The 13779-nt window shown below is 43.2% G+C and overlaps 1 protein-coding gene across 1 annotated transcript in view; it reads right to left on the reverse strand.

The window, feature by feature from the left end:
* LOC149276637 (phospholipid-transporting ATPase ID-like) overlaps positions 1–13779 on the reverse strand; it is a 30283-nt gene extending 16504 nt beyond the window's left edge. The window contains exons 1-8 of the mRNA XM_089503417.1: positions 13737–13779; positions 7257–7315; positions 5526–5639; positions 4807–4905; positions 4011–4072; positions 2378–2450; positions 2022–2092; positions 1826–1908 (exon numbers count right to left, since the gene is read on the reverse strand). Coding sequence (XP_089359543.1) covers positions 1826–1908; positions 2022–2092; positions 2378–2450; positions 4011–4072; positions 4807–4905; positions 5526–5639; positions 7257–7315; positions 13737–13779 — 604 coding nt within the window. The remainder of the gene's footprint in view (positions 1–1825; positions 1909–2021; positions 2093–2377; positions 2451–4010; positions 4073–4806; positions 4906–5525; positions 5640–7256; positions 7316–13736) is intronic.

The raw sequence follows: 13779 nt of genomic DNA on the forward strand, positions 1-13779 counted from the left end.
CATCTTATAATCGAGCAAATACGGTATGTGCTGTATGTTACTCTAATACTATGTATATATGTTACTCTGCATATCTGTTACTCTGTATATATATTACTCTGTTACTATGCATATACTGTATGTTACTCTAATACTATGTATATATGTTACTCTGTATATATGTTACTCTAATACTATGTATATATGTTACTCTGTATATATGTTACTCTAATACTATGTATATATGTTACTCTGTATATATGTTACTCTAATACTATGTATATATGTTACCCTGTTACTTTGTATATACGGTATGTTACTCTAATACTCTGTATATATGTTGCTCTGTATATACTGTATGTTACTCTAATACTATGTATATATGTTACTATGTTACTCTGCATATATGTTACTCTGTATATATGTTATTCTGTATATATATTACTCTGTTACTCTGTATATATAACTCTGTTACTCTATATATATGTTACTCTGTATAGACTGTATGTTACCCTAATACTATGTATATATGTTACTGTGGATATATATTACTCTGTTATTCTGTATATATGTTACTCTATATATATATTACTCTGTTACTCCATATATACATTACTCTGTTACTATGCATATACTGTATGTTACTCTAATACTATTTATATATGTTACTCTGTATATCTTACTCTGTTACTCTGGATATATGTTATTCTGTTACTCTGGATATATATATTACTCTGTTACTCTGTATATATGTTGCTCTGTTACTCTGTATATACTGTATGTTACTCTGTTACTATGTATATATGTTACTCTAATACTATGTATATATGTTACTCTGTATATATGTTACTCTGTATATATATATTACTCTGTTACTATGTATATACTGTATGTTACTCTGTATATATGTTACTCTGTTATTCTGTATATATGTTACTCTGTATATACTGTATGTTACTCGAATACTATGTATATACTATATGTTACTCTATTACTATGTATATATGTTACTCTGTTATACTGTATATATTACTGTTACTCTGCATATATGTTACTCTGTTACTATGTATATACTGTATATTACTCTGTTACTCTGTATATATGTTATTCTGTTACTCTGTATATATGTTACTCTGTATATATGTTACTCTGTTACTCTGTATATACTGTATGTTATTCTAATACTATGTATATACATTACTCTGTCCCTCTGTATATACATTACTCTGTTACTATGCATATACTGTATGTTACTGTTACTCTGTATATATATATATATATTACTCTGTATATATCTTACTCTGTTACGCTGTATATATATTACTCTGTATATACATTACTCTGTTACTCTGTATATACTGTATGCTACTCTGTTACTCTGTATATATGTTACTCTACTATGTATATATGTTACTCTGTTACTATATATATATATATATATATATATATATACTGTATGTTACTCTAATACTATGTATATACTGTATGTTACTCTATTACTATCTATATACTGTATGTTACTCTATTACTATCTATATACTGTATGTTACTCTATTACTATCTATATACTGTATGTTACTCTACTATGTATATATGTTACTCTATTACTCTGTATATATGTTACTCTGTTACTATGTATATACTTTATGTTACTCTGTATATATGTTACTCTGTTATTCTGTATATATAACTCTCTTACTCTGGATATATATTACTCTGTTACTCTGTATATATGTTACTCTGTATATACTGTATGTTACTCTGTATATATATTACTCTGTTAGTTTGTATATACTGTATGTTACTCTGTTACTATCGAAGGCTTGTTTCTCCGTTGTAAACCTACCATCAAATTGCGAAAGCTGCTGTAAGTTCTCGCCCAGATCTCCTGTAATTGTCAGCGATTGTTTCACCTTCAAGTTGGTTTCCCTGGGGGAAAAATTGCATCTTTTAGATTGTAAGCTCTTCGGGGGAATGGTGGCTCACCTGATACAAAGCATCGGGGACTCCGATTCCAGACAAATAATAAAAGAGAAAGTTACCCGTCAAGCTCCGCGGTTTCTATGTAGATCAAGCTGTTGGGTTCACTGCTGGACAGCAACAGAAGATCTGCCTGAAAACATATAGAGCCATTTAAACAAAAATACCCCACGTGGGGCAAAATAACACAAACAACCGAGGGCATCATATCTCACACCAATCGAAATGTTAGAACCGGAGGATGGGAGGATCAGAGGCTGAGATGTAATGTAAGGAAGTTTTACTTTACCGAGAGGGTAGTAGATGAGTGGAACAGATTCCCAGCAGAGGTGGTAGAGGTTCATACAGTGAGGGGATTTAAACATGCATGGGGTAGGTATTACTCTATTACTATATCCCCAGACGGCATTGAACTCACCGTTACAAAATTATTATTCTCCAGTTTTATAATATCGCCGACTTGGATATTCATCCATTTCTCATTGGTGAACCTGCAAAAAATTAGGCAGAAATAAAGCGATCGACAATTTCTGTCCCCTAAACCTTCCAGCGACACAGAATATTTCTGAAAAAAACAGCCTTTTGTGATCATTTTAAAGAAAAAAAATATTAAAATTCTGTGTTCTCAGAAAACGGGTTTTACCAGAATGAATTCGGACAAAACGCAGCCGACCGTCCCGCCTCGTGGACAATAAAATTCAAGTTTCTTCTCCACCATAAGTTGGCGACTACAGGGGGCACGATGGTTGGGCCGCATGCCTCCAGACGGTCCTGTTTTTCGTGGGACAGTCCCTATATTTGCGCACTGTGCGGCGGTTCTGTGAGGCTGTGTATTGGGATATGATGTCCTATCCTGGTGATCTGCCCCCTATATATGGCTTCTCTAACAATATGGCTTCTTTCATCGATCGCAATCTGCCGGCGCCATATAAATAAATGTAATGTAACATCGCTACGGAATCTGCCGGCGCTATATAAATAAATGTAATGTAACAGCGCTACGGAATCTGCCGGCGCTATATAAATAAATGTAATGTAACAGCGCTACGGAATCTGCCGGCGCCATATAAATAAATGTAATGTAACAGCGCTACGGAATCTGCCGGCGCTATATAAATAAATGTAATGTAACAGCGCTACGGAATCTGCCGGCGCCATATAAATAAATGTAATGTAACAGCGCTACGGAATATGCCGGCGCTATATAAATAAATGTAATGTAACATCGATCGCAATCTGCCGGCGCCATATAAATAAATGTAATGTAACATCGCTACGGAATCTGCCGGCGCTATATAAATAAATGTAATGTAACATCGCTACGGAATCTGCCGGCGCCATATAAATAAATGTAATGTAACATCGATCGCAATCTGCCGGCACCATATAAATAAATGTAATGTAACAGCGCTACGGAATCTGCCGGCGCTATATAAATAAATGTAATGTAACCGCGCTACGGAATCTGCCGGCGCTATATAAATAAATGTAATGTAACCGCGCTACGGAATCTGCCGGCGCTATATAAATAAATGTAATGTAACCGCGCTACGGAATCTGCCGGCGCCATATAAATAAATGTAATGTAACATCGCTACGGAATCTGCCGGCGCCATATAAATAAATGTAATGTAACATCGCTACGGAATCTGCCGGCGCCATATAAATAAATGTAATGTAACAGCGCTACGGAATCTGCCGGCGCTATATAAATAAATGTAATGTAACGGCGCTACGGAATCTGCCGGCGCTATATAAATAAATGTAATGTAACCGCGCTACGGAATCTGCCGGCGCTATATAAATAAATGTAATGTAACGGCGCTACGGAATATGCTGACGCCATATAAATAAATGTAATGTAACAGCGCTACGGAATATGCTGACGCTATATAAATAAATGTAATGTAACAGCGCTACGGAATATGCTGACGCTATATACAGCGCTGAGTTCATACACAGAACATGTACAGTCAGACAATGCAGCGTTATTCTTCATACATGTAGCCCGGAATGATCCGGATGCGTTTCTTCCGCCGTCTGACACTTACTGTCCTTTGCTGAGCACCTGCACTGTTCTGTTGTTGACCTGATTGTCGCTTTTGTGCCGATACTAGAACAAGAAAAGCTGTTCGTTTACAATCATCACAGCGACAAATACATGATATCTAGATTGTAAGCTCAGAATCTTTGAATGTAGGGACTGTAAGAAAAGCTGCGCAAATTGTTGGGGCTACAGAAATAAAAAATAATAACGACAATAATAACAAAAATAATAATGACAATAATAATAATTCTAATAATAATATAATAATACATAATATAATAAATAATATAATAATAAAATAATAATAATAGTGAAGCTCTTCTCATGAGAGCAGAGAAGACCATCTAGCTGGTCTAGGAATTGCAAATGCCCCAGAGCTGGCTGAGGGTCATGGGATTAGTAACTTAACTACTGGAGTGGGCGCTTCTGGCTTTCTTGGAACCTCAGCTAAAGACTTGCCCCTCGCTGATTATGCCCCAGGTAATGGTAGGGTTAATGTAGGGTGGAGAGGGTCATTGCGTTATGGCAAATGCCAGTTTGGGGGGGGTCTTGGCAGGATGAGATGAGTTTGTTTGGCGTGATTTGATGGAAGCTGAGGTGGCGTTCGACCTACCCCTTTAATAAATCACATGCGCGGGAGCAGCGAGAGAATCGGGCAGGAGGAGCGCTGCAGAAAAAGAGAGAATCCGAAGAAAGAAGGAGAGTTACAGGGATGACCAGCAGGGGGCAGGCAGGAGAGCAGAGGAGACCTGATCACAGAGGCTCATAGAATGTAGTACCGAGGGGATCTGGCCACTTACAAAGTCATCGGTCGCATCCTTCACGGCAGATACAGTCAGCACCAGGACCAGGGGGACGACGGTAGTGAACCACGAGAGCGAGGAGACCTGGGGAATGAGCTGTGGAGGAAAGAACGAAGAAAGCAGATGAAAGGACTTCAACCGCGGGATTTTTAGTTTTATGATGTGTTCTATTTTATAATTTCATCTTCATTGGAAAATACGCCATTTCATAATAAAATAGGAAAAAACAAATTGGGAAAAAATATTTCCAATGAAACGTCTTATTTCTACCAGAGAAGCCATATTAGGGGAAAATGTTGAAAAATATTTCTGATGAAAAGTCGTATTTCTGATTGGGGGCCATCATAGGGGATAAGAGGCCTAGAAAATATAAATATTTCAAATTTTTAATGGGAAAATATTTTTTCCAATAATTTTTCTTCTATTTTCTTACGACTAATTTTTAAATGGTTTTCCTGATGTCGGTTGCCGGTCTCCTGAGGTCGGTGGGCAGTCCTGCTGACATTAGTGGGTGGTACCCTCATGTCAGTGGCCGTTCCCATATAGTCGTTGGGCGGTCCCCCTGATGTCAGCGGGCGATCTGTCGACATTGCGTTTGGGGCTACCACCAGCCCCCTCCCAAGGCGGTGGGATGTTGTGATAGCGCCGATAATGAATGTCTTTAGGGGCCCCCGGGGTCCTTATTCCACCCCGGCCACCGCAGTTTGACGCTTTACCTGCAGGATCAGCAGGAACACGAAGTAAGCGTTGGCCACGCGCTGGAACTGCTCGAACAGATTCAGCGGCAGGAACGTGAAGACGTTATACTTCGAGGTCTTGATTGCGTTTGTCTGTTAAACAAAAGAGGTCCTCGTTACCGCTGTACGTCGCGCATGCTGTACGTTCTCGTTACCGCTGTACGTCGCGCATGCTGTACGTTCTCGTTACCGCTGTACGTCGCGCATGCTGTACGTTCTCGTTACCGCTGTACGTCGCGCATGCTGTACGTTCTCGTTACCGCTGTACGTCGCGCATGCTGTACGTTCTCGTTACCGCTGTACGTCGCGCATGCTGTACGTTCTCGTTACCGCTGTACGTCGCGCATGCTGTACGTTCTCGTTACCGCTGTACGTCGCGCATGCTGTACGTTCTCGTTACCGCTGTACGTCGCGCATGCTGTACGTTCTCGTTACCGCTGTACGTCGCGCATGCTGTACGTTCTCGTTACCGCTGTACGTCGCGCCCTCAGATTGTGTCCGTCCCGCAGATATACGCTTTCATTTATCTCACATCTTTGAAACAATGTATATTAAATGACACATAAAGTTCTATCTTTTAAGGCCTGTCCATGATGTCCCTTTAAAGCAGCCAATCAGGGCCGGCCTTAGGGGTGTGCGGCCGCACAGGGCACCATGGCAGCAGGGGCTCCTGGCCGGGACTTAAATTAAAGCATCGTTTTGTTTTTTTTGTAAAGTTTATTTAACCTGAAGAATGTTAAATAAAGTTTTAAAAAAACCCGATGTTTTCATTTAAGTCCCGGGCAGGCGCCCCTGCTGCCATGGCGCCCTGTGCCAGAGGAGTAGTCCGCACAGGGCGCCAGAACACTTAAGGCCGGCTCTGCAGCCAATCACTGACAACGAAGCGCTCCCATTGAAATGAATGGCATTCCGCGCAGGCACGCGCCAGGTCCATGAATACCTGCCATTAGTCCGACGAACCAAATAATCCGCTTTATGGGTCATCTACGCCCGTCCTGCCTACCCCGTGGGGGTGGTTAACCCATCGTTATATAATCAATGAGCCTGATATAGATATGCGGAGCAGTAAAGTATCGGCTGCCGCGGTAACCAGAGATCGACGACGACCTTTACCGGCATTGGATAGATTTTATCTGGAGACGGCGGCAGAGCGGGCGATGACGTGGAGCGGGTTAAAGTGCACCGGTCACCCCTTTCTAGAGGGCGTGTTCTCACCTATACATTGTGCTGGCCAGTCAGCTTAGAAATGTATACTCAAAAAGGTATTTACAATTCCCACCTCCATGACGACATAAAGATAAAAATGATGTCATAACTGGGAACATCATCCAGGCTCCAGGTGGGAGGTCCAACTTAAAGCGGCTCGAGGAAGGGGGCGGGGAGTAAGGCGTGCCGCAACTTCGCCCCCCATGATCCGGAGTATTTATTGGATTTGAAACCAAAGATAAATGATCCGGGAAGCAACAATTCAAAGGGGTAGAGAAGGAACCCTTTTGGTTTTAGGGGGTGGGGTTGGGGTGTGACCGGGGCGTGGTTTTATCCCCTGCAGCATGCCTTTGCTTGAACCTCGTGGCCGCGCCCCTTACCGGATCAGTGGTTTGTCTATACTGTGGCCCCTGCGTGAATCTGAATCCCTGATGGGGTTAAACGGTTTCACTGCTCCTCTGATTACTATTATTATTCCCCCCCCCCCAGTGTTAGGCATCTTACCGCATACTTAAACTTCAAGTTAAACTCCCGGTCGTTCGCTCGCAGACGCCTCTCTTTCTCTGCGGGGGGAAAAAAACGAAAAGTTAATTTATGGGAGAAAAATATCTTCTTTTTTTAAGTTCGTTTTCCATTCATTTAATAGAACAGCTTGGTCTTAATCATCCATTAGGACTCTCTGACTAATGAAAGTCTATGGAGGAACAGACTTCTTTAGCATCGCCATATTACAGGCATTATACAGGGGGCCGGCTCACTGATTTATCTATACATTATACAGGGGGCCGGCTCACTGATTTATCTATACATTATACAGGGGGCCGGCTCACTGATTTATCTATACATTATACAGGGGGCCGGCTCACTGATTTATCTATACATTATACAGGGGGCCAGTGACTGATTTAACTATACATTATACAGGGGGCCTGCTCGCTGATTTATCTATACATTATACAGGGGGCCAGTGACTGATTTAACTATACATTATACAGGGGGCCGGTCACTGATTTATCTATACATTATACAGGGGCCAGCTCACTGATTTATCTATACATTATACAGGGGGCCGGTCACTGATTTAACTATACATTATACAGGGGCCAGTCACTGATTTAACTATACATTATACAGGGGCCGGCTCACTGATTTATCTATACATTATACAGGGGCCGGTCACTGATTTATCTATACATTATACAGGGGGCCGGTCACTGATTTATCTATACATTATACAGGGGCCGGCTCGCTGATTTATCTATACATTATACAGGGGCCGGCTCGCTGATTTATCTATATATTATACAGGGTCCGGCTCATTTATTTGTCTATATGTTATACAGGGGCCGGTCTCTGTAGAGCGGCACATGGCTGGACGGCTATCAGCTGAGGTTCTGCCAGCCGCATAAACCAGAAACTATTATTGTTAATAAAAAGAAACGTGGAGCCGGCTGTTTGTTTTCTGAAGTCATTCTGAGGACGTTAACAATGAAGCCATTTCTGGGCTACGGATTTCTCTAAAACAAACACTACTTAACGCAAGGGGTAAAAGTTCACAAAACCGAGATTGTGGCTTCAGCAGCTGAGACAGAAGGTCGTTGGGTTATAAGAATGTCACAGAAAGCCTTACGTCCATAAAATACATTATATTTAATCAGATTAAAAACCCAGAACCCCCCCCTCCCAGCAGATCGGCCCCATCCGGCCCCCGTCTCTCCTGCTGTAACGACTCAAACCTTAATCAGTCGTTGGTCTCGTCTTAGATTCAGGAGCCGTATGTCTATCCCATGCATGTTTAATACCCTCGCTGTATTACCCTCTGTTACAGGGTCACCGTACCCAAGGCCGGGTCCCCCTGTTTGAGGGCTGAGGAATCACCAGTCAGTCCCTCATACGGATCGCACTCAGCTATCCACGGATCATCCAGACCACCATTCGTAGCAAACCAAGAAGAACTCTCTTTATTACAAACACACAGAACTTATATACAATCTCAATGCAATGAGTACCGAACCCAACCCCCAATCCCATCACTCACATCCCATCACAAATCCCATCAGTATACAGGGGATGTATCAGGTGAGGGGATTACAGAATACAATGGGTTCCCCCACCTGTGTTATCCCCCCTGTAGTGCGGGTGCCGTCTGGGCAGACAGGGCTGTGCTGGCTGATTAAGAGCCCCAGCCAGATTATAGGATCGTCTCTTTGAAGGCTGGAGCTGAATCCACATCAGTCTCTGGGCCGGTTACACAATAAACACAATATAATATATTACCGGGTCACAGTATACGGAACCGGACACAAAAGTGCTCCGTGACCCGGCTAAACTTCATATGACACATGAGCCAGCTAGCCTGGCCCTGTCACACCCTCTACCACTTCTGCTGGGGTGCTGTTCCACTTATCTACCACCCTCTCAGTAAAAAAAAAAAAAAAAAAAAAAAAAAGGACCTTTAATTCCATTTAAACCTCTGACCCTCTAGTGTTAGATTCGGGTCTCTTGTTCCATGTTGTTTCTTAGATCTCTTTACGGCTGACATGTATGATGTATTTTAAGGGTTAATAAAGTTATATATTAATGACTTCGCTATCGGCACAAAAGGCTGATTTTACACCGTTTATCTCTGCAGGTGTTCCCTGTCTGTGTAATTTACTAAAATACATGGGGCTTTATTTACTAAATCAGCAGTCTGCAGGCGAGCTGCAGCTTCATCTGCGTTATGAAGGACTTACCCCAGGGAGCTTCTCCTGCAGAACAGATCAGCTGATGCTTTATGGCAATACTAATGAAGTCCGTTGCCCCATAGAAGTTCATTAGTCAGAGAGTATGGCTGGTAATTAAGACCGAGCCATTCTATAGTTTCAGATAACAGAGCGAGAATCATACAAACGGCTGATATACAGCTGCCTGAAAACTTTATATTATGGGGCAACTGGGGTAAAAAGAATAAAAAGCTGGTGGGGATCCGCTTTACTCCCAAACTGTATGCTTCTGACTTTTATTAATGGGAGTTGGTGTATTTCAGCTAGTAAGGCAGCGAAGTGTTACAATGTATTAATAATACGTATTAACCAGTTCAGCGCTGCCATACATTGGATTGATTAAAAAAATAGGAAACCCTAAAATGGCCCGTCTGAGAGGCGTTCGGGGGGGGGGGGGGGGGACGCGCAGTTCTTTCCGAAGTCTTTCTATTTTTGTGCCGTTTTTTTGGCTCAGTTATTCCTGGGCTCCGGCTGCCCTGTGGGGGAGGGGGCTTCAAAATAAAAATTACCTTAATCCCTGCAGATTCTGGCAATTACATCCCAAGTGTCCCTGTTTAGTTTCACCAGTCCCTGATGCCCCTCATTCCTCTGTGCCCCACCCATGCCTGTATCAGTCTCTACCACTTCTGCTGGGAGGCTATTCCACTCATCTACCACCCTCTCAGTAAAGTAAAACACCCTTCCGTGTCAATCCATGTAAAACTGGCACAGATTGGGACATTTCTTGCAGGGTTCAAATAATAATGCTTTTTTTTTATTTTTTTATTTTTTAACCCCTTGGTGGAACACGCTGTCCAGACACGACACGAATGCAGGAAACGGGTCGGGGAATCGGGTTTTCCCATAGATGGAGAAACAGAAAGCATCGAGTAAATATTTAAACCGCTCCCCGCATTTATATCAGGCCTTGGAAACGGCCACTTCAGCCATGTAAATACCCGGCCATCTGCACTGCTGATAACAGGAACCCTCTCACTGAACGATTAACCCCTAAAACGCCTCCACACCCATTAAATAACCCCACTCTATCCCCAACCACATCCACGTTTAACCCTTCATACAGCTGTAGACATTAATACCCCACAGCGCTGTATACAGTAATATAACCCGCAGCGCTGTATACAGTAATATAACCCGCAGCGCTGTATACAGTAATATAACCCCCCAGCGCTGTATACAGTAATATAACCCCCCAGCGCCGTATACAGTAATATAACCCCCCAGCGCTGTATACATTAATATAACCCCCAGCGCTGTATACAGTAATATAACCCCCCAGCACTGTATACAGTAATATAACCCCCAGCGCTGTATACAGTAATACAACCCCCCAGCGCTGTATACAGTAATATAACCCCCAGCGCTGTATACAGTAATACAACCCCCCAGCACTGTATACAGTAATATAACCCCCAGCGCTGTATACAGTAATATACCCCCCAGCGCTGTATACAGTAATATAACCCCCAGCGCTGGATACAGTAATATAACACCCAGCACTGTATACAGTAATATAACCCCCAGCACTGTATACAGTAATATAACCCCCAGCGGTGTATACAGTAATATAACCCCCAGCGCTGTATACAGTAATACAACCCCCCAGCACTGTATACAGTAATATAACCCCCCAGCGCTGTATACAGTAATATAACCCCCCAGTGCTGTATACAGTAATATAACCCCCCAGTGCTGTATACAGTAATATAACCCCCCAGCGCTGTATACAGTAATATAACCCCAGCGCTGTATACAGTAATATAACCCCAGCGCTGTATACAGTAATATAACCCCCAGCGCTGTATACAGTAATATAACCCCCCAGCGCTGTATACAGTAATATAACCCCCCAGCGCTGTATACAGTAATATAACCCCCCAGCGCTGTATACAGTAATATAACCCCCAGCGCTGTATACAGTAATATAACCCCCAGCGCTGTATACAGTAATATAACCCCCAGCGCTGTATACAGTAATATAACCCCCCAGCGCTGTATACAGTAATATAACCCCCCAGCGCTGTATACAGTAATATAACCCCCCAGCGCTGTATACAGTAATATAACCCCCAGCGCTGTATACAGTAATATAACCCCCCAGCGCTGTATACAGTAATATAACCCCCAGCGCTGTATACAGTAATATAACCCCCCAGCGATGTATACAGTAATATAACCCCCAGCGCTGTATACAGTAATATAACCCCCCAGCGCTGTATACAGTAATATAACCCCCCCTGAAGCCACCAATGTTGTCAGTCATGTGATATTTTGGGTGAGTTTCCCGGCTGAAACCCCACACTGAGCTGATGCTTTATGGCGATGTTAATGAAGTCCGATCCTTCACAAACTTTCATTAGTCAGAGAGTCCGGGTGATCGGTCAGGACGCTCAGATATAATTAAATCAGAATATGAAGGAGTCGGCTCCACACTGCGTGACCCTGAGAATCTGCCCCATTCACTTCCACTTACCCCACTGAGACAGTTTTATTGTACTGTGGATGCACACAAATGGTTAATTGCTTTTAGTATCAGTTTCTATGGGATGGAAATTAATAGAAAAACCAGGAATCTACCTGGATGGGGGGGGGGGGGATCTGCCTTCTGTGTGCCCTGGGGGGGGGGGGTCACAGAGCCCCGGTATCAGCTGCTTTTGGTTATAAAGCCATAAACCAAACCGACACCAAGTGACATGCAGCTGTCCGCAGGACGTGGAGGAAAGAGAAATAACGCCGACAATAAAAATGGTTATTATTTTATTATTAAACTTATTTTATTATTACTATTATTTTATTATTATTATTGTTTTATTATTATTTTATTATTATTTTGTATTATTGTTATTGTTTTACATAGCGCCATCATACTCCACAGCGCTGTACAATAGTGTTTCAGGCTAGAGAGTGACAGTTGCTGCTTTAATGCAATCCCGTTATGGGCAGCAGAAGCAGCCGTTATAGTAAATTTGCCGCTGGGGGGGGCTTCGGATATGTGGCGGTCCGCCGGCGACCCGAAGAAGGACCCCCGGATGGGTAAATCCGCATCACTTCATTACCGGGGGGGGGGGGGGGGAGTCTCTGGGAGCCGCCGGGAAGCTCTTATCGGGACCTCTGGATCATAAGAACCCGCAGCGACCCCGACATCCAAACCAAAGCGGTCTCAGCGAGACAGCAAAGGAACCGAGATTCCGGAGAGCGCATGAACTCATTCCATGTCATTATTAAACATACAGGTTCCCGGGAACCGGGGGGGGGGGGGGTTAAAAAGGGGGCTTCGGGGGTGAAGGGCAGATGTTTTTCCTTCTTTCTCATCTGCCGGCAGTGTGATGAGCAGCGTTTAGATAACCCGGCTCTCCATCTGCTGTAGAACCACAGCTCCCATTACTCTCAGGCAGCACAAAAGGGGCAACTGACGGTCATTACCAGACTGCGGCGCCAACCATCCCCAGCACGTCACAAAACTCCCGACGGATTAAAAGGCCAATGAGGGGCACCTTGGTTTAGGGTGGGTGAGGCTTTATCAGGACTTTTTGTGGGACTGTGGCCTGTTGGTAGCTATTGGTGTAACTGAGGGGGGCATTTAGAAGAAGAATAATGAGTTTTATTTACCCCGTTTAATTTATAAAGTATACAGGTGATTTCATTGAGAATATCTTCACCTCCTGACAAGAGCGTTATTAGAACCATTAGAGAGTCGCTGCATCGGAGTCTGCCTGATGGGCTATTAAGGGGTTAATATTTTTAGAGCGTTCCGCTCGGCATTCAGAGGGTTTCCAGGACTTTCGCTGCAGCGGAAACTCGGCAGAAAACTTACAAAAAAATTTAAAATATCTTTTTATATTTTATCTCAGAGAGGAACCAGAAGACGAGGCGCGGCGGACGCCGTTTAGAATGTGACCGACGCGTTCTTCTGATATCATCACGATGCACCCCGGGGGGGCGTTTCAGCGATGGAAGATCCGACACTCTAGATGAGACAAACCAATTCTCCACAGGTGTAGTGGTTGATAAGTGGAGCAGTCTCCCAGCAGAGGTGGTAGAGGGTAATACAGTGAGGGTATTAAACATTGATGGGATAGACATACGGCTCCTGAATCTAAGACGAGACCAACGACTGATTAAGGTTTGAGTCGTTACAGCAGGAGAAACGGGCGACTAGACGGGGGCCGGATGGAAGAGGGTGGTCCAAGGGGGTGGGCCATTTATTTTTAACACTTACCTTCCTGCTTTTTCTTGCCACAGTTTAACCCAAACAGAGGCAT

The sequence above is a fragment of the Sceloporus occidentalis genome, unplaced genomic scaffold (assembly GCF_023333645.1).
Source record: "Sceloporus occidentalis isolate IW3139 unplaced genomic scaffold, rSceOcc1.0.p SCAF_232, whole genome shotgun sequence".
In the NCBI taxonomy this organism is placed as follows: domain Eukaryota; kingdom Metazoa; phylum Chordata; class Lepidosauria; order Squamata; family Phrynosomatidae; genus Sceloporus; species Sceloporus occidentalis.